At 47.5% G+C, this 24,953-nt stretch overlaps 2 protein-coding genes and 1 pseudogene across 4 annotated transcripts; 2 read left to right on the plus strand and 1 right to left on the minus strand.

The window, feature by feature from the left end:
• The first annotated feature begins 6,864 nt into the window (after window positions 1-6,864).
• On the plus strand, window positions 6,865-8,644 carry LOC101762057 (allene oxide synthase 3-like). Its single transcript, XM_004951386.2, has one exon. The coding sequence runs from the start codon at window positions 6,908-6,910 to the stop codon at window positions 8,432-8,434; it is 1,527 nt and encodes a 508-aa protein (XP_004951443.1). The 5' UTR covers window positions 6,865-6,907; the 3' UTR covers window positions 8,435-8,644.
• Window positions 8,645-17,951: 9,307 nt separating this feature from the next.
• LOC101783013 lies at window positions 17,952-23,929 on the minus strand (annotated as a pseudogene).
• LOC101762475 lies at window positions 18,395-21,186 on the plus strand. 3 transcript variants are annotated; one of them, XM_004951389.4, is made up of 4 exons: window positions 18,395-18,663; window positions 18,958-19,034; window positions 19,267-19,430; window positions 20,513-21,186. In XM_004951389.4, the coding sequence occupies exons 3-4, from the start codon at window positions 19,320-19,322 to the stop codon at window positions 20,963-20,965; spliced, it is 564 nt and encodes a 187-aa protein (XP_004951446.1). In that variant the 5' UTR covers window positions 18,395-18,663; window positions 18,958-19,034; window positions 19,267-19,319; the 3' UTR covers window positions 20,966-21,186. The 3 variants fall into 3 exon arrangements, with proteins under 3 accessions (XP_004951446.1, XP_022682924.1, XP_012699178.1); XM_022827189.1 differs by having other exon boundaries at window positions 18,398-18,766; XM_012843724.3 differs by having other exon boundaries at window positions 18,398-18,663; window positions 18,958-19,045.
• Window positions 23,930-24,953: the final 1,024 nt, after the last annotated feature.

Genomic DNA, 24,953 nt, shown 5'->3' on the forward strand with positions numbered 1-24,953 from the left:
GCGCTCACTTGCCTATTGCTATGGCTAGCTTCAATAACTTCAATCCGATGCAAGCCAAATACAAATACTTTTGCATCATGCGTGCATCGATCAGTTTTACTTTTGCAGTAACACGGTGATGTGTGATTACTTTACGTCGTTGTGCAGGAACAGAGCAATTTATGAAGTTTTTGACGTCAAACATGCATCTCGTACGTGTTTGAAGTTCTGAGATTAACATTTATGCATGGATAGTTCCAAGCCAGCAAATTGCAGGGACAAAAAGATTCGCTTCTCAGGGTACGATCCCGTCCTGTACTCCTGCCATATATAGCTAGCAATTAGAAAAGCAACGAAGATTAATTCAGCTGTCTGACAGGATACTAACGAAACAGCGGTTAGTGGTGTGTTCGTGTGTCACAGTGTGTGCATATGCAACGCAGTGATGATCGAAAGGAGATGATGCTTCAAGCGTGCCGAGACATCGGCACTTCACTTCTTCACCTCCCACGGATGGTTTTTAGTTTACGGATTGACTCTTAACAATTTTGTTGGTAATTCTGTATTGCAAGCGGACTGAGGTTTCCATTATCTAAAAAGAGAAGTACTTCTCTGCTGGTAATAATTCAGCTATTCAACTAATACAAACCACCAAAGATCTAATATTTCTTCGAAAATTGTATCTAGATTATTCTTTTCCTGTGTTCATCAAATTTAAGCATTTCACCTTTTTCTGCAGCTATGGCCGGAATTACTCCAGTCCAAAGAATTCGTTGTTAATCATATTGTGCTAGCTTAATGCTGACTTTCCAGTTGCCCACTGGTTTCGAAATCACCGGTCGAAGGACGCGTCCCGCGCGGGACCCCGCTTCCTATCTCTTTTGTTCTCCTCTACCTCTATCTCCATTCCCTTTCCGGCTTTCCTAAATTCTTCTTCTCCACGCACCCTCTCTCTCGCGTGTGGGGGCGGCGTCGCCGGCAATGGCGGCGAGATCCGCGAGTAGGCTCTCTCTTTCTCTCTCTGATACGTGAGCCTGGCGAGACCCCCTTTCTCTCTCCACACCTCGTGCCCCCTCCATTCCCCACATCTCTTTACCTCAGATCCAGTGGAGGGGTGGCATCCCAGCGACAACGGCGACCTCGGGCGAGCTCCGACCCCGCGTGGCCCCCACTACGAGCTGCTCCGGCCTCACGCTGGGAGCGGCGGCTCGCAGCCCCGCGGTGAGCTGCTTCATCCTCCGCGCTGGGAGCAGCGGCTCACGGCCCCCCGCGGTGAGCTCCTGCCCCCGTCAGGAGCAGCGGCGCGTGGGCGTCCGCGGCAAGTTCCCCTGCCGGGATCGGCGGTGCAGGCCTGAGGCGAGCTCGCCCGCTGGCGACGGCTTTGGCGCTGGGCCAATTTGTTTTTTTTTCTGTTTTGTCCAAAACATTTTTCTCTAAATTTTGCTTTTAGATTTTTCTTCTCACAAATTTTGTTTTCACGAATCTTTGTGACAAAATGTTTTCCCCAAAAATTTTCCTATAGTTTTGTTTTGGTTTTTTTTCACGAATTTTTTTCTACCAAAGTTCGTTCACAAAATTTTGCATGCAAATAATTTTCCTTAATGATAAACATAGTCTGACAGTTGCGGATACAATCCCTCTTGATGAGTCTTCTTGCAGCCTCACTCTTGCAGCTACATACTTAATTCCACACACACACACTTATACACAATGTGCACATGCATCCTATCTTCATTTCCTTTGGTAAACATCATCAGTGGAGCTGCACAGCCACTATGGTTCTCAATATTTGTCTGATACACAAGCAACCTATACATATGGGAGCATCATACTATAGGAGCACATTCCGGTGTGGTTCATATAGATCTATGAAACCTTTCAACTCACTTGGCAGGCATCGTGGCAGCTAGACGGTCGCAACAGGATTGATAAACTACCTTTGGTAAATAGCATAGTTTTTCACTATGAATTAAAGAAGATCAAAGGTAACCATCCGGCCATCTACTGCAATTTTAGCCGGATCTATAGTATTCTCACACAACCCTTTAGGAGTACTATCCATTTGCACCTTCCTGACAATATATTTAATACCCCTAAAGGATTTGGACGTTGCTCACCAATAATCACATTCTCATTTGCTACGGATTCAACCTGAGATGACCGAATCAACAACTTTTTGTCTCCTAACTCAACCATATTGATGGGAAAAGGATTAGAATCCAACTGCATTTTATGAGTGAATTTTAGTCATCCATCATTACTAGTCGATTGAATATGACTCCAAAAAATATTGCCCTAGTCAGTGGCATGAGAATAATAATTTGGAAACTTACAATAAGCACACCTTCTTAATTCTTGTACAGATGGTATAACATAACCCTTAGGTAGTCTAATTTGTTTTTCTTGCATGAATGCAAGATCAAATATCTTATCACATTTAGTGATATCAAAATTGTATTTAATTTCATCATGCTGAGTCTTAGGAGCCAGCTTCAAAATAGGGTAAATGAATGGTTTCCACTTTGATGATCAAGACATTCAGCCACACAAATGTTTGTATCCTTATCATCCGATATCTCACAACCGTACCCTAGCACATTAACATTTGAACGATTATTTTTATTATTTCCATTAATAAGCCTTTAAAAATTCCTAGGGTCTGTTCGCTTGAGCTTATAAACCGGCTGAAAAGCTGAAACAGCTAATTTGTTGTGAGAGGAAAACACTGTTTGGTGGCTGATAAACCGGCTGAATAAGCTGAAGCGAACAGGCCTCTAGATTCTTTAGCTTGGCTTTGTTGAGCAAAGCTTTTTGTAACACCTGGCTAACATCTGGGAAATCACAACCCTCTAGCTTCTCCTTAAGGGCTAAAAGTAAGCCAGAATATATAAGCTAGCTCAGCAAGATACTTTTTCAGAAAGCATCAAATTAAAACATCGGTTTTTAGTATCTCTGGACCTCCTAATATATTCAGCAACTAATTCATTATATTTTTTCTCTAACCGATGCTAAATGTGACAGCCTCAACTGAGTTTCTCCAGTATAAAAGTAAGCATGGAATTTCTCTTTAGTTGAGACCATATGTAAATAGAATTTGGTGCAAGAGAGGTAAATCAAGTAAAAGCAGTTCTGGACAAAGACAATGAAAACAATCTAATTTTCAGAATATCATTGGAACTAAATTCACCTAGTTGTGAAAGGAATTGGCCTATATGTGCATGTGTAGTCCTATTATCCTCTCCAGTAATGACAAAATTAAGAACTCTAAAACTAAATGGATATGCAATAGTATCATAATTATTAGGATATATTTTTGATATGTTCGTGTTGGGACTCGGTCTATACTTGATCATGGGAAGCTCTCAACATACACAACCGAGTGATTTTAAATTAACCATATAGTAAAATAAAGAGAGGCCAGTGTTGTCAAATCTAGTTTATTAATCAAGATAGCACTCAATCCCTGCCAAGTCACATTCTGAAGGCCAAATAAACTTGATTAACATATTTAATTATCTAGCCAAACCACTTGCTAGCACCATGATCATGTTTAAATTTCTTCTATGCCAATTGTGACCATTAACAAAAAGCTCATTGATATATGGTGGCACTACATTTTCAAGGTTAGATTCAAATTTTTATCTAACACCGAAGAAAATATTTAGTCATTTGTAGTTCATTTAGGTGATTAACAAACATTAAGAATCCATTTGATGTTCTTTAGTCTTAGTTTATACTTTGCAGTAGAATCTCATCTTTGTGGTTACAGTTCTATCCATAAGAGTAGTTGGGATAGACTTATCGTGCAGGTTAAATGGCCCACGCGTTATCGCGCGGGTGTGTGGAGACGTAACGAACAAGGATATGAACTATCTATGCCGGTATGGATGCTACTCTTGTGTATATATTTTTTATGAGATCCTATGCTATTTGCAAATGTTATGCGGATGTTATTTACTATCTTATTGCATTCAGGTTCTCTTATTGGACTTCAATGTGGTAGAGACTACCAAAATAAAACAACACCTTAAAATGAAAATGGGAAGAGAAGGTAGTATGCGAGAGAGAACGGATAATAATTAATATTGTTGTCTAGTTCAAACCAATATAAATAACTCTACCTACCGAGAAAATATCCACTAGATGTGAGATATGTTTTGGTTCGTGATATCTCATGAGATAAACAACACTTGTGTCCTGCATTCCTTGTGACCCATAACAATGTTATCATAAACGCTAAACATTAAATAGTTGGTCATAAACATTTAGCTCTTTATTCGGACTAAACGGCCAATGAAATGTGTTAAACAGCTATTAAATGGGCTAAATGGATGATTAAATGGACACAGTTAGATACTGTGTAGTATTTACACGACGTGTGAACAGGCTAAACAGCCGTGTAGGCGAACACTGCCCCCATAGAGCACACTCTATCATGATCAGCAAGCCCCAGTGGCTGTGTGTTTAATTTATGTGCGCACTTTTGGATACTGATCATTGGCCAGCCGACTTCTCCATCCCTGCTATCAGCCAAGTTGGAAAACCATTTTCCTTAAAAATTATTTTTTTGATGAGTATATTGTTGGGTGATCTGTAATGAGCCTCATGAATACATAGGTGCTGTTTGTTTGGCGATTCGCGAATGCAGCGTGTTAACGATATCAGATGACACCGTGATCTGATACAATATAAGCGAATACAGAGCTTGTTTGGTTCACGTCAGTAATGGAATCGAATATGCATTAGCCAGGAAAAGCTCCTCTCATGCTCATTTCACTTGAGGTCATGGACGGAGATGGAATGGGTCAGCGGCAACCACGAATCACAAGCTGCACAACTCCTTTCCTCAGTCCTTGTCTCTGTGCTCCTGCACGTCCAATGGTGCAGACGCAGCACAGCTCTTCCACAAGACGTTCAGGCTGGCCAGCGCACTCGACGCGCAGTAGATTCAGCACTTGCCGACCTTGCTCATCGGTAGACTTGGCGCTCACCAACCGCCGCGCTTTCGTGCCGGAGCACGCGTACGTGTGCACTGCCTCCGCAGTTTGCTCTCCAGGTAACGCCGTGCCGCCAATCCATGGCTCGACGGAGTCGAAAGAGGACGGATCTCGTACGTAAGCAGACGGTAGACACCACGAATTAAGGAGGCAAACGCCGCGCCGCCGCTCACGGAGGCGGCATAATCGTACTCGGCCGTGGGCGCAAACCAGTTGCGAATTCTCTTGCCGGCACGGAGGCGGGCATGCGGCAAGGCAGTGGACAAAGTGGAGAGGGGCTGCGATGCTGTTGGTCGGGAGGAAGAAGACGACGCATCGTTTTATTATTATCTGTCATATCGTTTTCTGTTACCAGTCGACGGGGAGCGGTATCAGAGTTGTATACGCTGGTAACGATATCGTGTAAATACTTCCGTTCCGCGAAGCTACCAAGTTTATATAAAAATATATTAATGTATATCTAACGAGTTTCATTAATTCATTTCGAAATATATTTTTATAGTATACCTATTTAGTATTATACACTCTTTATTGTAAACTTGATCAAATGTAAAACAGTTTTACTTAGAACAAACTTAAAAAGAACATTTTTGCGAAACGGAGGGGTAGATTATTGTGCTTCTTCAAACAAACACGTTTAACGGTATCTGTTGCCATTGTAATCAGTTAACGTTGAAAATTCCTCCAACCAAACGGCACCTTAGTGGTTTGTGGATTTCAAGTAATCCTAAAGATATTGATAGAAAATGTATCATACCATAACAACCGGATCCGCTGAATCCTTGCACACAGGTCACACAGTCGGTTCCTTTTCTTTATTTTTTCTCTAGTGTGGCATCTCCTTGTTTTTGGTGTGGCTCTGGCCAATGAAGGTTTCGTCAGGAGCTTGATGACCGTTAACTAGCATACCACATCAGCAATTTTGCTAACACGACAAGGTCATTATGAGGAGAGATGAGAGAAAGTTTCATCATATTGAGGACTTTCATTACTATAAAACCTAGCTGTCACAATTACAAAGTTATTAGCCTTGATAACTGTACCATGAACCTATGAACTGAGAGCGACCTAATTTCCACTCTGCCTCCACCTGGTTACCCAGCTCCTTTGGCACTAGGAAAGGCAGCATCCACCCCATTCCCCTAAGCCCTCCCTCTAAATCCGGAGCTCACTGAACGATCCTTGCAACCCTTCCTCCCCTAACTCGGGTATGCAACAACGAAATTACTCCCTCGTCCCATAATATAGCTTATATTTAGATTTTTTTTTCAAAGTAAAATATTTTTAACTTTAACCAACAATATATATAAAATTTATTTCAAATAGAAAATATTATGTATTGTAGTAGTTAGTTTTAGATAAATCTACTGACACCATTTTTATGTTATTATGATTATACTGCTATTAACTATCAAAACTGAAAAGATTTGATGAGAAGTCTAAATGTTGCTATATTCTAGTACAGGAAGAGTAGTGCATAAATTAAACTTTCCCCCAGTAAGGTGTCTATAATTTATGAGCCGCGTCAAAATCATGCTACAAGCACTATTAATGTGGATGATTTTTTGAAGTTATCAATCAATCTAACAAGCTTCAAACTGAAAAAATGAAATGGGCTTGTAAGTAGTTTGTACTCACCACTATGGGCTTTAGCAAAAACGTGCAAAGTCTGGGCTAGGTTCTGGTTAGAGGTCCCTCGCATTTGGAGGCCCAGCGAAGGCGACCCACTTTCACTGTGCGATGTACGGCCCTGCTGCCGCTCCTGCGCGCGGGACGCCGTGCTCGTGCACGTCAGGGAGGGGTATGTCCCTCACCCATATGCCATCCCAACATCCGCTATATATACAGAGACGCAATCGCGCATCCATTCCACACTCCGTGGCTCACTGCAGGAGCAAAACTACACGCTGCACTCCTCCCACCTTCCAGCAATGGCATCTAATAAGCGAGCCAACTCCAGCGACGTCGCCGCCGGCGAGCAGCAGAAGCTGTCGCCTTCCGGCCTCCCGATCCGCAAGATCCCGGGAGGCTACGGCGTCCCGTTCTTCTCGCCGCTTCGCGACCGCCTGGACTACTTCTACTTCCAGGGCGCCGACGAGTTCTTCCGCTCCCGCATCGCCCGCAACGGCGGCGCCACCGTACTGCGCGTCAACATGCCGCCGGGTCCGTTAATCTCCGGCGACTCCCGTGTCGTTGCTCTCCTCGACGCGCGCAGCTTCCGCGTCCTGCTCGACGACTCCCGTGTCGACAAGGCCGGCACGCTCGACGGCACCTACATGCCCTCGCTCGCGCTCTTCGGCGGCCACCTCCCGCTCGCGTTCCTCGACGCCGCCGACCCGCGCCACGCGGCGCTCAAGCGCGTCATGATCCGCCTCGCCGCTGCGCGAATGCACCACGTCGCGCCGGCGTTCGGCGCCGCCTTCACCGCCATGTTCGACCGCGTCGAAGCCGGCCTCAAGGCGTCCGGCTCCGACGAGTTCAACAAGCACAACGACCGCCAGATGCTCGACTTCACCTGCGCCACCCTGTTCGGCGGCGCGCCACCGTCCAAAGTCATCGGCGACGGCGCCGCGGCGAAGGCTTACAAGTGGCTGGTGTTCCAGCTCCACCCGCTCGCGAGCAAGGCCATCAAGCCGTGGCCGCTCGAGGACTTGCTCCTCCATACCTTCCGCTTCCCTCCGTTCCTCGTGCGCCGCGACTACGCCGAGCTCACGGCGTACTTCGCCGACGTCGCCGCCGGCGTCCTCGAGGATGCCGAGAAGGCCGATCCTGGCGCCATCCCGCGCGATGAGCTCCTCCACAACCTCGTCTTCCTCGGTATCTTCAACGCGTACGGCGGGTACAAGTTCTTCCTGCCACACCTCGTCAAATGGCTCGTCCGTGGCGGCCCGGAGCTGCACGCCAGGCTCGCCGGCGAGGTCCGAGCCGTCGTCCCCGCGGACACCGCCAAGGCCATCACCCTCGCCGCCGTGGAGAAGATGCCTCTGGTGAAGTCGGTGGTCTGGGAGGCGCTGCGCATGAACCCGCCGGTGGGGTTCCAGTACGGCCGCGCGCGGCGCGACATGGTCGTGGAGAGCCACAACGCCGCGTACGAGGTCAAGAAAGGGGAGATGCTGTTCGGGTACCAGCCGCTGGCGACGCGCGATGAGCACGTGTTCAAGCGCGGCGGCGAGTTCGTCGCCGACCGCTTCGCCTCCTGCTCCGACGGCGAGCGGCAGCGGCTGCTGGAGCACGTGGTGTGGTCGAACGGCCCGGAGACCGGCGTGGCCGCGGAGGGCAACAAGCAGTGCCCCGGGAAGGACATGGCGGTGGCAGTGGGGCGGCTGATGGTGGCGGAGCTGTTCCGGCGGTATGACACGTTCGCCGCCCGCGTGGAGGAGCAGCCGGTGGAGCCGGTGGTCACGTTCACGTCGGTGACGAGGGCCACCGCCGCGGGCCATGGCGACGGCAAGGCGTGATGCGCGTGCCTCGTGGGAAGCGAGGTGGTATTCAAGTTTAATTTGTGTGCATGATTGTTTGAGGACACTGTACCCGTGTGTAGTAGTACCATGATTGTGTGTCGAGTTATTTAATTTGCATGGCTTGCATTGCATGGTGTCTGTCGCATGTGGCTTATTTCGGGTCTTTTTTCATCAAATATGAATAATGGATTGATTTGCATGGTGTAATGAATTACTAGCAGCGTGTCCCGTGCAATATCGCGCCCAGTGACAAGAGAATTCATGTGTATACAGGACTTTATCCCGGTTGGTAATACCAACTAACGTCAAAAAAATATTAGAGAGATATCACAAGTCATGTGAAATATGCACGTGCGTGGTGTATGGGATTCAAACCCATAACTTTAAACCTCGTGAGATCCTTCGTACTTATCACTTTCTCACCTACACGGCACATGTGATAGATATATTTTCCTTTTAAAGTAACCCATTAAGACTCTTTTAGTCTCGGGAGACTAAAGACTCACCTTTATATTACGAAATTTAAACTTGGGACTAAAGTCTCTTTAGTCCAATTAATCCTAGGTTCAATTCGTTCCAAGATTTTTGTTGAGGATTAAATGTCAGTTTTTTCTACTAGCATGTATTTATCATCAGTTTTTTAGTCGTGCTAGATATATATATACACGTAATTTAAATACAGATCCGTAGTAATAATGTTCATTCTGGGCTCTACTACTTTCTTCCGTCCCTCTGTCCTATTTCATTATTTTGTAGTTAGTATATATTATGCTCCGCAGTGACGTGACTTATTTTTCTCTGGTATTTTGATCGAACCAATTTTTTTTGGGTTTGGAAGGTCACACTCCAATTAAGTGGTTTAGCGGACTGCGCCGTTTATGGTCACGTTTTCCTAACTCCTCTTGACTTAGAGCTACTCACTCCATCCTAAAATAATAATTGTTTTGACTTCTCTAGATAGATCTTTTGCTATATATCTAGACATAGTATATATTTAAGTGCATATCAAAATCTATGTATCTAGAAAATCGAAACAAATAGTAATTTGGGATGGAGTATAAGTTTCAAGCCTTATGCAGACAACACATACTTTTTTTACCATTTACTTCCATGTTGTCACTACTCCACAATACCTTATCATCGCTGGCTCTCAAGTGCCCTTCACTGCCGGTTTTGAATATGTCATATACTCCATCACCGCCGGTTCCACCCTTCCAAAAAACAAAAAAAAGGCTGACCCCAGCCCCATCGCCCCACCGCGCGCTGCCTTCGCAGTCGGAGCCCTGACGCGCGATGCCACACTACGCCAAAAATGAATTGTGCTGACACATTGATTTTTGCGTGCTTAATTGCTACCCGCCAGCACAAAGGATTCTGGGATGAGCGTGTTAAAATCCACCAGATGGATTTGTGCTGGCGGGGGCTTATGCCACCTGCCAGCACAAATGCTTTTTCAATTTGCATTGTTGGTAAGGATAAAACATATTTAACTAGTCAAAAAACTTTATCTTACATATTAGAATATATTTTTGTTATATATTAGAATACATATGTGTTACCGTGTAGGACCTTCAAAAATTTTAGAAGGCATTTACTATTTTATAAGATTTAAGTGATTATAAGCATACTTATTGAAATTAATTGATATTTGACCTAAATCTCCCACATATAAGATACAAAAAATTTCAAAAAAATGATGTTAAGGACCAATGTTCCATTGTAGCTCAAATTATGAAAGTAATGAAAGGTTCGCAAAATATATTAGGTGTATTATTATTTGTATTTAAATTTTTGGTGAAACCAAATTCTAAAAATATCTAAATTTGGTTTGAAAGTCTAATAAATTGGTAAAGAATCATTTTATGGGTGCACAACCTTAATACAAAAGTTCCAACATGTTTTAAGAAAATTGGACTATACATTGTTACCAAATGGTTACATTACTTATAATATTTCATAGGACTCAACTCAGACTCTCAAACTTGTGAACTAACTTGTTCAATTTGTACATATATTAGACTGCATATACATTCTTTTGTACGAGTTTCAATAATTTTGAACAGGTTTAAAAAAATTAAAAAGGAAAGAAAAAGTTTAGAAGGATTTCTGCTGGCGGGCGTGTATGTCACCCGCCAGCACACATTTGTACTCGCTAGCGCAAATAGCGTAAATGTGGCACGGGAAACAAAAAATTGCATATGTAAGCACGAGTGAAATGCACTCTCTCTCCTTTTCTATCTCCAGTGCTCTCAGTCTCTCCTATCCTCACATCTCTTTCCTCCCCCCATCCATTTCCTTCCTCCCGTACACGGCGGCACAAGCGGACGAGAAGCCACGGCTGATGCGAGCAACGACCGGCGCGGGTGGATGGAGCCATGGCTAGCGGAGGTGGGGTCGGCATGTGTCGGAGGAACTGCAGCCATCACGAGCAACAAGCAGAGCTGTAGCTGGCACGGGCGGGGATCCACTACAAGCGTGGGCAGAGGAACCACGGGTGGTGCGGGCAAAGGGGCTATAGCCGGCGTGGGCCATGGCGACGGTGAGTAACGGCCGGTGCGAGTGACCGCAAGCTGCGGCTGGCGTGGGTGGTCAAGAGGGAATCCTCATCGGTTTCCCCCAAATCGGTCTCCGTCACTACGTTCCAGCTGCCAAGGTGAGTGGTTTTCTTCCTTCCTTGCTTGATTTGATTCTTCCTTCCGGCGTGAGATTTTGTTTTGTGATTTTTGGTGATTTATTGATGCGTTATGGTTCTGCACAGCTAGTACGAGCCGACCGGGCCTTCCTCGTCAGCATCCTCTCCTCTCCTATCTCTCTTGCTTATCTCTGTCCTCCGGCCGGCCCAAGCAACGGTGAGTAGCACCAGCTGGCGGGGGAGCGGCAAGCATCAGTTTAGCAGCGGAGGAGCAATTGTCGGTGCGCGCGACGGTGAGCAGTGGCCAGCCAGCGGAGGAGCAGACGACGGCGAGCAGCAGCCGGCGCCGTCGGCGGTCGAGCAGAGCTAGCCGTGCAGCTGTGGTGGGGCAGGCTGGTGGTGGCTACGGCCACTGGCAGCACTATTTTTTTGTGCTGTACAACTATCAGTACTAGCGGGTGATAGAAGAAACCGCCGGTGCAAATGGTACCTGTGCAAGTGGGCTGGCACCCGTCAGCGCAAATGACGATCTGTGTTGGCTCAAGGTTGCTGGCGGGTGCCTAATCTGCCAACATAGATACGTTTTGGCCACCAGTACAATTTTTTTGTGGTGTAGTGCCACCATCGCCGCAGCCCCGACGCCCCAGAGAGAGGGAGAGAGAGGGAGGGAGGGAGAGAGAGAGAGATGGCTTACCCATGTCTCGTCGCTGCCACGCCTCGGCCCCCACACCGGCCAAATCCGATCAGGGAGGGGACATGCAGATCTAGGCGGCCACCCTACGCCGCCGCCGCTCCCCCATGCCGCCAAGCCCCGAGTCCTGCTCCCGTACCTCGCCCCGCCGCTGCTCCCCCACTACCAGTGAGGAGCGAGTGGAGGGGAAGGGGAGGGAGCAACTGAGGGGAGATCCGGCCGGTAGGGAGGGTGGAGTGGAGAGGGCGAGAGGCGAGAGAAGAGGGGTGGAGAGAAGAGGGCCGGCTTGAGAGAGAGTGGGTGTGTGAGATGGGGGGGCACTGGTGGGGAGGGTGGGATGGCGTGGGGCCGAACGCGAGTTGTTCTAAAAAATGCAGTTGATGAAATTCTAGGTCCGAGCCAACTATCACCATCGGTTTGTATTACGCTCCTACAGCCCCATTTAGTATCACTGCCAGTTTACGTAAAACCGTTTGTGATAGTCTGTCTCGAATGGCTCGTTCTGTATTTGTGTGTCCTCTTCCTCTTTAAGCCACTTTGAACAGGGAATTTCATTCTCATTAAATATAGTATCATGTTGATAATTTTGATGATGTGGTAAAGAATTAATGAAGAAAGAGATGGAACCATGAATTATCTCTTGCATGTATTGCCTATGAAACACCAAAGATGAACCAATGTGTTGTATATATGTGGTGCTTCATTCATTACAAACTGTCTTGTTATGTAGCATTTTTAGAAACACAAAAACGAGGACCCCCACTGCGAATACTCTTAGATTACTGCATTGCTCTGCCGTCACGCTGACTCCGCGATCCTCAAGCTACGGATCCTGTGTGTTATACCTCAGCTGGTTGGATTTTTGTAATTTTATCTAACATATACAATGAAAGGGTATAATATGGACTGCCTCCTTTCTTAAATATATATGTACTACAGGAGCATATGTATACATACTACCTCCTTTCTAAAGTATATGACATCATTAACTTTTTTTTATTTGTTTAACTATGCATCTTTTTTACAAATATTTATGCAAACAAATGAATTTACAAGTTAAATTTAAAGTACTTTTGATGGTAGAGATAATGATACTCATCTTACTTTATACTTAACTAGTTTATCAAATAAATATTGTTGGTAAATTTAAGAAAAAAATAAAAAATATGATTTTAAGAACGTAGCTAGGGCTTCTATGGACCGAGTCTGCATGCTTGCATGGGCAGCACGCGGCAGCAGTATGGACGTATGCTAGCGCTGTTGGTCGGCCAGGAGCCAGGAGATCAGCGATATCATACTAACTACACGTCTACACCTAACCAAGTATATTGTATTAGGGACCTTGACCCGGCGCGTTATCCTGTGGAATCGTCGGTCACCAACTACTCCTGTCGTCAGAGGCGGGCCTAGGATTTTAGGAATGGTTATTCAAGATTTTCAAAGGCTGGATTTTTTTTTCTGACAGCTTAAAGTACTGATTCATAACGAATAATTGATTCGTAACACATAATCTAGAAATTGACATGATATAGATGAACTAAATGATCAATACGACATCATCTCAAATCAGTAGTGCCACTATCGTCATCTTCATATTTCAGATCTAATAAAACAAACAATGGCAAATTGCTCGTTCAATACCTCAATATATTGCCGAAGTCCCGCAGTTTGCAGAAGTGTTGAACTGTTGATGGTTCGATGCCGTGGCTTGCTTTGCTAAATTGCCGAAGCTCGGAGAAGAGAAGAGAGAAGGCAAAGGTGCAGATTGGTAAAGGAATGGAGCACTCCCTGCTCCGTCACCGGTAGTCCTGCTGCCGCCACCCACGGGCCGCGGCCTGCCGCTGTTGCGCGGACGCGCGCAGTTCGCCGTGCGCTTGGCCTCTGGCCCGTGCAGCGGTGCCGGATTCCCCTTGCTGTCCGGCCGTCGTCGCCAGGTGAAGGTGCGGACAGTCGTCACCAGGTGAAGGGTATGCTGCACACCTCCGGGCTCTAGCAGTCCGGCCTCCCCGCCGCCGCCAGCATTAGGAAACGAGCGCACTGTGTGGGTGTGGGGTGTGGGTGTGGGTGTGTGCGTGAGGGTGAGTGCCTGGCTGTGACACAGTCAGTGGGGTAGGGGGAATGGCCGGATGGGCCAACTGAGGATGCGAGAAAATGGGTCATTGGGCCAGCAGGAGTGGGGTGGTAGTAGAGAGGAGGGAAGCAGGTGCCCCGATGGGCTTTTTTGGTTTGGATGGAACGTTAGCTTGCTTATTTTTATTTTTTATACATATACACATGGATATTGTATATATACAATTTTTTTTACAAAAATAATAGGTATTCAGTTGAATACCCTTGAATACATGTAGGCCCGACCCTGCCTATCGTGTTATTATCAGTGCGCACATGCTCATTTGCCTATTGCTCTGGCCATATCTTCGACATCAATCCATGCAAGCAAAACATGCAAAGATTCGATCAGCAAGGATCAGTTTTCTTGGCAGCGCGTGATTACTTTACGTCGTTGCGTGCCCATCGGAATATCAGATGGCCTCATCCTGTGCCGATGATCGACTTGCATGCATGGCGCGGTTTTGTCTTTGGGAATTTCTCACGATCAAATGGTTAAAGAGTGCATATGCGCACAGACCTCATATGCATGTTAGTGCTGGTAGTCCAAGCTTCTTCTTCTTGTTGTTTGTTTTTGAACATGAGACTATGGCAATACTTGTGGATACTCCCAAAGACAACCACCTGCAAGAACCAAAATATTTTCCGATGCCCCCTCCAATGCATCTCGATCAGGTCCATAGAATCCCCGAGGGTGGAAGCGGAGGAAGGTCAAAGCAGCAGGAAGAACTTGTTAGGATGGAACTGTTGCGCGGGAAAGATGCTCGGGCCATTTAAGATCGATCTTTTGATATTATTAGAGAAATAAATACTTCTTCTTCCTAGGAACGGTGAGGAGAGACACTAGTGATACCAGCAGAAGCAAGGGAAAAAAAAACCCATCAACTACCTCCCTTGCCACCGGCCATATATCCACCGCATGCGCCACTCTGACCACATCTCGCCACCACTGCCTCCACCCCACCCTTCCTAACCTCTCCAGCATACCTTGCCCATGCCCCCACCCCATCCCTTCCCATGTTGCTACCACAGCTAGCGGAAGAAGAAAAAAAGGAGAAAAACGATGAAGAGAAAGAAAGGAGGGAGGAAGAAGAATGGAAAGATGAGCCCCCCTTGTATCCAAGCCCTGGATCTACCCCTGCTAGCGGCGATGACAGTGGTTTTAAGGAACGTCCATTCCACAGCCACGGCCACCCACTACCTGGGGGTGGCCTTGCTCGAGCAGATAATGGTATAGATGGCCTTGAATGACCGTCTCGTCTCCTTGAGGCCTAGCACATCAGCGAAGGTAGTCGAGTGCGATGGTCACCGTCGCCGGGTCCATGGACGGCGCGAGTTGCATAAGGTGGCCCAGATAGTAACATATATGAGCTGCTAGAGGGGTTTCTTCCTTTAATTTACATGGTGAAAATTTAGGTGTACATATGGGGTGTGCTAGCCACGGGCGGATATAAGCATAGGACCACTGGACCTGTTGACGGTAGTTAACACGCTAAGTTGTGATTCGCAAGCGCACGGATCATCATAGTTTTTCCTTTAGAGTATTCCATCTAAGGTTTATCAATCCGTGGATCAACAGCGAACTGACTAGGATTCTCTATCTAGCTAAACGGACCTAATCCTATCATGAAGCACGAATTGCATAGGTAAAGCCAATCGTAAGATAAGTATTATAGACAGGGTAAACAGATCGCATCCATATATATGAGGTAACACAACTAAAGGTAGCATGAGCCTATTGTCTTCTTGTTGTAGTTCCAGTAGTAACGAATCTATGTAGCACCTTAATAAAGAGTCATCTCTTAGAAAGGCGGCTCACAAACGGTCTACTTTCTTGTTGTCACCACTGTGAGGTGCATGTTAACGCCTCCGATTTTCCAAAGCTTTACCTCAAACAACTCCCACAATACTCACCATCGATCCTACTTAACATTACGCAATCGTTCAGCTTTTTCCCTCCCACATGTTGTCACAAATCACATCGACTTCCTACGCACTACTAAGATGTATCCGCAAGATATAGACTAATCATCATGATTACATCTACTCCTACTAAGAACATATGCTAGCTAAACATATGAGAATAAGCATGCATCATAGTAGATCAAAGTAAGCACAATATTAGATTGATATCACCATCGTGTGTACATAAGCCTTGATGTTCACAAGGCTCGGCTCCAGAACTCCACCATAGCTTCGCCACGCAGGGATAACCATAGCGGTTAGGGTCTAGCCTAAGCCATCTCCTAAACAACCTCGAAGACTTACAGCGGCCCTCAGCTCCCTCTGGTGTGTGTCCCTCTATTCGTTGACTTCTGGTGGATTTTTCTTGTGTGCCAATGAATTTTGGGCATACTTATAGTCTGGAAGACACATGGCTGAAATGAGAAGGCGAGAGGAGCAAAGAAAACCTCAGGCCGATCGGTCTGGCCCTTCCTTATTGCCTCTCGCGCCCTCCTTCATCCCCAAGTCTTCTAAGGTGTCCTAGAGTCTTATTTTTACTTGCATGTGGGTCTGACATATCGATAGCTTCGGGATAAGATTGATCTTTGATAAACTTTCCAAATCTCCACTTGATCCTCTTTGATCCCGAACTCATCTTGCCATATCCTTGCAAACTTAGCCCTTAAATAATCTTGGAAGAGTGCTTGCCAAAAATGAACATCAGAGGAGCCCAAAGGACCCTAGACCGATCGGTCTAGGTCCTTTTTGGACCCGTTGGCCTTCGTCTTTTACTGGTTCGTCGCTTGTTCTGGGCTTTATCCTATAATGCTTCATTTAGTCCAATTTCCTGAAAAACACAATATGCTCCAAAATACATTGCATATGTGAAAATATGTTATTTCAGGTGCTAAGTGGTTGGTTAGTATAAGAATATGTATGAAAGCACTACTTAAATGGTACGAAAAGTGTGTCAATAACGAGCATGTGGCTCTATGCGTGAGCTACTGTTTTCCAGGTAGTTTAAAGGTTCTGGTCCAGCTACCTCTAATTAGCCCATTACTGGCCATAGGCGTCGGCCTGGGCTAGCTCCGCCCTTGGCGCTAGCATATGGGGCCTACTCCTCTCCGACCCTCCCGATATTGCCCCTATTTGTCCAGAGCGCGCGGCTAGGAGTCGAGAGATAGAATCACCAAGATTAAACTCAACATTATAAAGGAATTCTATGTAAGTAATCTCCACTAAAGAGAAGAAAAGATTTAAATATAATAATTCTCAACAAGGCTTCTCAGCAGATAACAGAAGGAGCTGCAAGAGAATTGTACAAGTATTTTTTTTATTTTCCAAAGTGGCTGAATGGATCTAAAAATTGGTATGCGTGGAAAGATCTATTAACATAGTTATTGACTACTCCCATTATACCACATAGTACACCTCATGGTAGTCATACTCTAAGCATATCAAGGGCCGAGAAAAAGAAGAGTTACCCAGCAAGCTTAGTATTGGATTTATGGTCTAGCAGTCCACCCCAATATACCCAAATGGTTGATTTGTTCAGAGTCGTATGGTCACAAACTTGACAGTAACATAAGATGCAAAACACATGGATTTATACAAATTCGAGCCGCAAATACACTATCGTACTGTTGGGGATTGTATTGCATCATGTGCTCATGCCTCTCTGACTAATAGAGGCGGACAACGAATTTGGGCCTTGCGGCTTGGCAAAGTGACGACCACGGGCAATGAAACCTCCGCTGTGTGGCCATGTCATCCCAGTGTTGCCACGAGAGCTGCCACCGAGTGCCCCTCCCAGTTCCAGCCTTCCAGCTTCAATCTCGCTCTCCCTCGACAGTCGCCGGCGATGGTTGGGCGTACTCCCTCGGACCTGATCTCTCCATTCTAAAGCCCCACCACCATCAACGATAGGTGCTCCAGCCCCACAACCCTTATCGCGAGCCGATCAGAGTGAGTTCTGCCTCCACCACCAAATCTACTCACTCCTTCATAGAGGCAGAGCGCCTCCTTCATAGTCTCATCTAGATTGATTCATGCAAAAACGTAGATTCTAAATAGGTAGGAATTTACATCTCTGCATGAGACGTGCACCCTTTCATGTATCCACAACCTTCCCTACCAATCTAAAAGCATCTCCCCAAAATACTTTATTCCTCTCCAATAATTACTTTTATATTTTTTTTTATAACAGTCATAACATACTATAGAAAACTAATCACTAATACATCCGGGTCGAGCTGGGCTGGGCTGGGCTCAAGCCAAGATGAGGGTCGAGCTGGGCTGGGCTGGGCTCAAGCCAAGATGAGGAAAAGCTCGGTTTGTTTTGGACAAAAAATCAAGCCCGCGCTCGTTATCGGACTGGGTTCAGGCTGGACCGCTCACCATTTTTATGTGTAAAAATAATTGAAACACATAATCAGGCCGGGCTGAAACCGCCCATTTTCTATTTCGGACCGGCAAAATCAGCAGGCTGGGCTTAGCCCAACGGGCTGGGGCTGGGGCTGGGCTTCATTTGCTCGTCAGATCCCTCTCCCCCTCTTTTTCCCTCCCGGCTCCCCGCAGTCCCGCAGCTCCACTCCATTTCTCTCTTTCCTTTCGATCCGCCGCCCCTCCCTCCCTTCCACCTTCCCACGCGGCGGCGCTCGCCCGGCCGGCCGCGCGCCTCCTCCCGGTAGCGGCGCCCGCCCCCTTCTCCTCCTGCGCGCAGGGCGTACCCCCTCGCGACGGCGGCGTCCACCCGCTCCTCCCCCGTGCAGGCCACACCCCTTCCCGGCGGCGGCGCTCGCCTACTCCTCCTCCCTGCGCCGGCGCCCGCGCGCCCGCCCCCTGCCGGAGGTAGACAACTCCATCGCTAGACTCGGAGCAGAGCTAGCACCAAATCCTCCATCGCCAGCCAGGCCACCTTCGCAGCCCCAACCAGTTCGTGCCACCGCCACAAGTACAAACCGTAGATTCATCCAAAACATCGTTGTCCCTCAACACCACCTGCTACCGTCTTTCTTTTCGTGCTCAGCCTCCTCCAGGCTCCATTATCATGTGCATCCGATCTGTTATTGCCTGTTTGTTTGACGCACGTCCATAGATACAAGCATCTGACCCATTTTCCTGCGTCTGATTATCCTTGTGTAGGTTAATTGCCTAGGCAATGGTTGATTTGCCTGCTCTGCTCTATTTGGGAATAATCAGATAGGAACCAGGAGAGAGAGGTATAGCACAAGTGCGTTGATGCGTTATCTAAATGTTGAGTTGTTGAACAAAATTCTAAATCTGTAATCCGGTTGAACTAATTTAATTCAGTTCTAGAAAGCTGAACAAAATTCTAAATCTGTAATCCAGTTTGACTAATTTAACTCAGTTCTAGAAAGCCAATGAGGGTTTAATTGTTTTAAAGGTCTTGAGCTGTAGTAGAACTTATGTTTCTTACATATCAACCTAAAGGCTTGGCTACAAAGTTCCCTTTCTGCTGACCACTGCTTGTGGTTGAGGGAAAGATGCTGAGGAATATTTTGAGCCAGTCATGGAGGAATGGAGCACATGTGCTGCAGGAAGGAAATCCAGCACCAGCACTATATACATGCTGGAGGCAATTTCACAGTGGACAGGTAACAAGATCATTGCCTGACCAAAATGGTTTAAGTTTTTAACCCCCGAGAGATGTAGGTCTTGATTTAAGTGAGCAAACTCTGTTGGCTCCGCTTACATCAGGACAATTACACTCAAATATTTAATGAATGATGCGATGGTGCAACTATTGATGCAAATTTTGTTTCTCGTTTCCTTTCCTATTTATATTTTTGGGATAAAAATGTTCTGCTTGAGTTTTAACATTTGTTTCCATTTCCCAGTAACCCTGCTCACAGTTAGATTTGAGACCTGAAAGATCATTATTATGTATCTTTCATAGATAAAATGCCAATATAATAGCTTGGTTTACACTCAGTCATCCCATGAGCTAACCTAATCCATCATATAATGTTTGATGATCAGTGGTTGCGAATAGCTTTACCTTTGGTTGTGAACCTGATGAAATGGGCAAATAGCAAGTACCAATAAACCTTTTAACCATGTGGTAACGCATACGGCATACAAGTCATTCTCCAAAAGACCAAAACTAGTCGTATGCCTGTAGACTTCCATTATAGTTCTTTTTTTCGGAAATGCATGCAATACTGAATTTTTACTGCAAAATTTGCACTGACTGCCTTTTTTTTTTCTGGGGGGGGGGGGGCGCGGGGAAGAAAGGACGCAGAAGCTGCCATTCCATTAACATAGGAACAAAATAAAAGGTCACACAACTGGCCCAAAACAAAGCCAGAAAACAATTCAGGCCTGGAACCCAACATTTGAAGTGATCGTACATTTTCAGTTTCAATGATGCAAGGCCCACAGCTCCCTCTGACTATTTTAGCTGAACTTTTACAGTCATTTTTACGGTTGCATATAAGCTGCACATTGATAAGCTAGATAAACAATTCACTTACCAAAGATGCAATGATTGATAATATGAGAGTAAAGTGGCATCAGCAATCTATTTCAGCAATTATTAGTGCTGCATGCAACAAGTTTTTTTCCCATCTTTCCTTTCAGATTGACTTGCTAACAGGTGTTGGATTCTGTGTTTTCTTTCTAACGGTTTTACATTTCTTTCTAAGGTAGGTGTTGATTTGTGTTCTCCCTTTTCCAGATGTTAAGCTCTTCCAGGAGCTTCTTTGGCGTGGAGGACTTTGTGGATGAAGACAACAGTAGACCCTACACATACAAGAAGGAAAAGAGATCGAAGAACCCACACAAGCACATTTCTTTCAAGCAGCGCACCATCGCCTACATGGAGCCCTTCACGCTCGACGTCTTCATCTCCAAGCGCTTCGTCTCGGCGTCCCTCACACACCGCTCGACATGCAGACAGGTCGCGGTCGCCGGGACGAATTCAAAGGACATCAAGGCGGCGCTCAAGTCGAGGTCCGACATACCGGCCTGCCTGGCCGTGGGCCGTTTCCTGGCAGAGAGGGCGAAGGAGGCCGACGCCTACACCTGCACCTACACGCCGAGGGAGCGGGAGAAGTTCGAGGGGAAGATCAGGGCCGTTGTCCAATCGCTGATCGATAATGGGATCAATGTGAAGCTCTACCTTGATTGAGCTTTTGTTGTCTCTTCTGGTACTCGCAAAATGAGCAGCCTGTCGCGTCGTGTTGTGCTGTCGCGACCCTGTTGTGATACGCCACTCTGTTCTGGTGCCGATGCGTTGAGTTGTTAACATGATGCTGTTGCGTTGTCCTTGGCTGGAAGATGAGGTAATTTGTTTGTGTGATCATGGGGACGCCTTTTAGAAGGATTCAAGTCAGCATGTTGGTGCCATAGAAGCAGAGGTTTGATGTTTGAAGACTGCCTACTGTGTCCGGTGTCCCCCTGGAGTCTGTTGCTGCAATGCCCATTTCTGTCTAGGAAGTTGCTTCACAAAGATGGTGCCCGGAGCTGAACTTGGTACGGTGGTTGATCTGCAAGACGACCTGCATTGCATTTGTCAGTACAAGTAGGGATGCATTTGTTGCCTCGCGCTGGAGACGAAGGGTCATTCGTGGAGTGCTGATATCTGGTGCAAGGAGGGGAGCTGCTGAAACGCACAAGAAAAAGGTAAGAAACAGTGGGCTCGTCACAACATTCAGCTGTATAATTGAAAATCTGGTAGCACAAAAAACTTCAAAGCATGGTCGAAAAAACTAAGGTGCGGGTTTTTATTCTTGATACAGGGGATTTACACAAGACAAGACTACCTATCTACATCGACAAGAGGTCACAGTTTAGAAGATTTTTCCTTCAGTTACAAATGCTGGTCAGACTAGAGAGAGATGCATTGTTACTGACAACGTATATACGTATATAACAACAGGTGATGCTGAAGCTGAAAACCAAACACATTGGAGGTGCATTATCAAAGAACAACAAGAGTAAGTCCCAGTACTTTCTACTGCTAGAATGTCTGAGTCCAACAGAGTAGTTCATGACTTTTTTAGTGCTGAGTGCTGACCCCTTTGCCTGTGATTGGTCGTAGGCGTTGTTTAAGGCGTATACAGCGAGCTTCCAACATGGGCTGGGCCAGGGAAGGACTCCATGGGAGGAGACATCATGCTGCTTGGGCCTGAGCACGGCGCAAGGTCTCGTGGGAGTTCGAGTCTGAGATCGAGCAGCGCGAGCAAACAGGAGTGGGTAGACGATGTGCAGAACCTGCTTCGTCAGTTCGCTCTGCAGGATCAAGTAGAACTGTGCTTGTGATGCACCAAATAAAACTACTATAGTCTTAACACAACAGAATGAGAAGATCACGAAGACATGTCCCAAATACACCGATACGCGTGGAAGTAAAACTAGTTCAACCAGTTATAAAAAAATAAATTTTCACACAAGAAATAAAATCTCAAGAGCTTTAAAATAAAAACTGCAGACTAAAAGACAGTAATAGTGGCTCCATGTGCTTATTAGTACTCCCACGGTGTATATATGTGTATCCAGATACGTAACAAAAATTTATCTCGAAAGGTCAAAACGAATAGTAATTTGGGACGGAGGAAGTAACTACTAACACTAATCCCCTTTAGCTTGTTATAATGGCAAGTTGGCAACACACCAACATTCGGCTCGTCGTTCTAAAAATAAAAGGAAAAGTCGACTAGTCTTATATTAAGAGAGAGAAAAAGAACACTCCAAGTGACCATGTCATAGCTAGTAGCAAATCTGCAACCAATAACTAGTGCCAGCCGAGCTTGAGGAGCTGATCCGGCTTGTTGCTCTCCGGCGGCCCTCCCTGGGGGAGGCAGTAGACGTTCTTCACCGCCCACGCCAGCTCGCGGTTCATCTTCATCCCCTTCTCCTTGACCTTCAACATCAGCTTCCTCTTGGCGATCGACAGCGCGGCCTTCTCGTCGGCGGCGACGTCGAACAACTCCTTGAACAGCTTGTTGCCCTTCACGTGGGCCAGGAACCCGCCGGCGAGGAACCGCCGCAGGAAGTTGATCTGCGCCATCTTGGCCCACGTCGACACCTTGATCGACTCCCGCCGCTCCGACGACGTCCGCAGCGCCTTCCTCGGCCGCTCCCCGCGCTCCATGTACGCCAGGATCTGCCGGAACAGGTCCTTCTGCTCCACGAACAGCGTCTTGTCGGCGCCCTTGCCGCCGGCCTCGGCGGCGAGGTCCGACACCCGGGCCAGGATGGCGTCCATGTCCTTGCGCGGGGTGTGCTGCGTCAGGTTCAGCTCCACGCACACCGCCAGCGCCTCGCCGGCGGCCATACGGACGGCGCGGTCGTCGGCCTCGAGCACCCCCGCGAGGGACGCGATGGCGGCGTTCCAGGCGGCGCGGTCCGCCTTGCGCTGCGCGTCCGTGACGGCGGCGGTGGTGACGAGGAACGTCCACGTGGACACGGCGGCGGCGACAACATGGGGTCTGACCTTGCTCGAGATCACCTTGGGGGACTTGGGGTTGGGGCAGATCACGCCCCAGATGGTCTTGAGCGACCGCTCCGCCTCCTCGGGGCCCAGCGCGCCGGCGAAGGTGACGGCGGCGAGGCAGTGGAGCGCGGCAGCGACCGTCGCCGGGTCCATGGACGGCGCGAGCTGGAGCGTGCGGGCGAGCATCGGGAACGACTCGGCGAGAATCTCCGTGGAGCCGCCATTGAGGAGGGTGAACGCGAGGAGGCCGACGGCGCGGTACGCGAGGCGGGCCTCCTTGGCGAAGGCTGGCGAGGCGTTGCCCCTCTTGATGGAGGCGCCGCAGAGGGCGAAGATGACTAGGGGCCGCCCGTCGGTGGCCTCGTCGAGCGGCACCACGCCCTCGAGCGCGCCGGCGAGCGACGCCAGCGCCGACTCGCGGGTGCCGCCGGAGGCGCGCTTGTCGTGGAGCGCGGCGACGCACATGTCCAGGAGCTCGAACGGGTCCGTCACGTCCTTGGGGTTGAAGTTGAATGACGGCGCCTGGAGCGAGGACGACGACGAGGCCTCGACGCCGGCAGCTGCCTTCTTGCCGCCCCACTTAGTCTTGTGGCCCGTCGCCGACGACGACGCCTTGCTGCCAGCCTTCTTGCCGCCGTCCTTGTTCTTGTGACCCATTGCCGATCGGAGCGGTACGGAGCTGCAGACGCGCGAGTTGAGGCACGAGTGCTTCCGGCCGGAGATTTGTCGGGCGGCGGCGCTGGTTGCGGCGGGCGACGGCTTCGGCGAGGCGATGATGCGATGGGGAAGGAGAAGGTGGGGGCTGGTAGTTGTAGCGCGACGGTGTCGGACGGGGAGGCCGGGACGGTGTCGGAGTCGGAGAGGCTTGCGTGCGGAGAGCGGAGACCGTGAAGGTGGCGGGAAGAGAGCTCTTGCCGTGCGCGGCGCGCCGCCGGAACCAGACGATCCGTTTCGAGTTCGGACTCGGCGCGTCCGTACGAGTTTTTTCGACAAGGCCGTCCAGGAAGGAAGGCGCGCAGTTGGGCCGCGCAGGTTTGTTACAGTCACCAGGGCTGCGGAGCAGGCTGAGTGGGCCTAGAAAACCCAACACAGAATACTTTGAGATTCCCTCCCATACCACTATAAGGCCTTGTTTAGTTCCCAATTTGGGATAGGCAAAATTGGCATTTTGCCATAAATGCGCAACTGTAGCGTTTCGTTTGTATTTGTAAATTATTGTCCAAATATTGACTAATTAGGCTCAAAAGATTCGTCTCGCAAAGTACAACAAAACTGTGCAATTAGTTTTTTATTTCGTCTACATTTAGTACTCCATGCATGTACCGCAAGTTTGATGTGATGGGGAATCTTCTTTTTGCATAGTGTCAAAGTTGGGAGTTTGGAGGGAAGTAAACATGGCCTAACTTTCTTGGGATGTGCCGTTGAGACGAAGGGCTTTCAAATAATGTTTGCGAGATTTTGCTGCTTGCCTCATTCAGCCACGAGTAGGGGTGAACATGGGTATGAGAAATTCTAGCATTTTGTATTTACAATATACTCTCTTTATCCCAAATTACTACTCCCTCTAACTCATTATATTTGACATTTTTTGAACTAACCAACGTCAAATAAAATGAGATGAAGGTAGTATTTGTTAGTACATACCTTTTCATATGCATCTAGACATAGTATATATTTAGGT

The sequence above is a fragment of the Setaria italica genome, chromosome I (genome assembly GCF_000263155.2).
Source record: "Setaria italica strain Yugu1 chromosome I, Setaria_italica_v2.0, whole genome shotgun sequence".
NCBI classification, from domain to species: domain Eukaryota; kingdom Viridiplantae; phylum Streptophyta; class Magnoliopsida; order Poales; family Poaceae; genus Setaria; species Setaria italica.

Bases quoted from the DNA above. Each gene is read 5' to 3' on its own strand.
- LOC101762057 (XM_004951386.2), top strand. From the start codon at position 6,908: ATGGCATCTAATAAGCGAGCCAACTCCAGCGACGTCGCCGCCGGCGAG.
- LOC101762475 (XM_004951389.4), top strand. From the start codon at position 19,320: ATGCTGAGGAATATTTTGAGCCAGTCATGGAGGAATGGAGCACATGTG. The intron at 19,431-20,512 runs GTAACAAGATCA...TCCCTTTTCCAG, and splicing joins GGCAATTTCACAGTGGACAG to ATGTTAAGCTCTTCCAGGAG.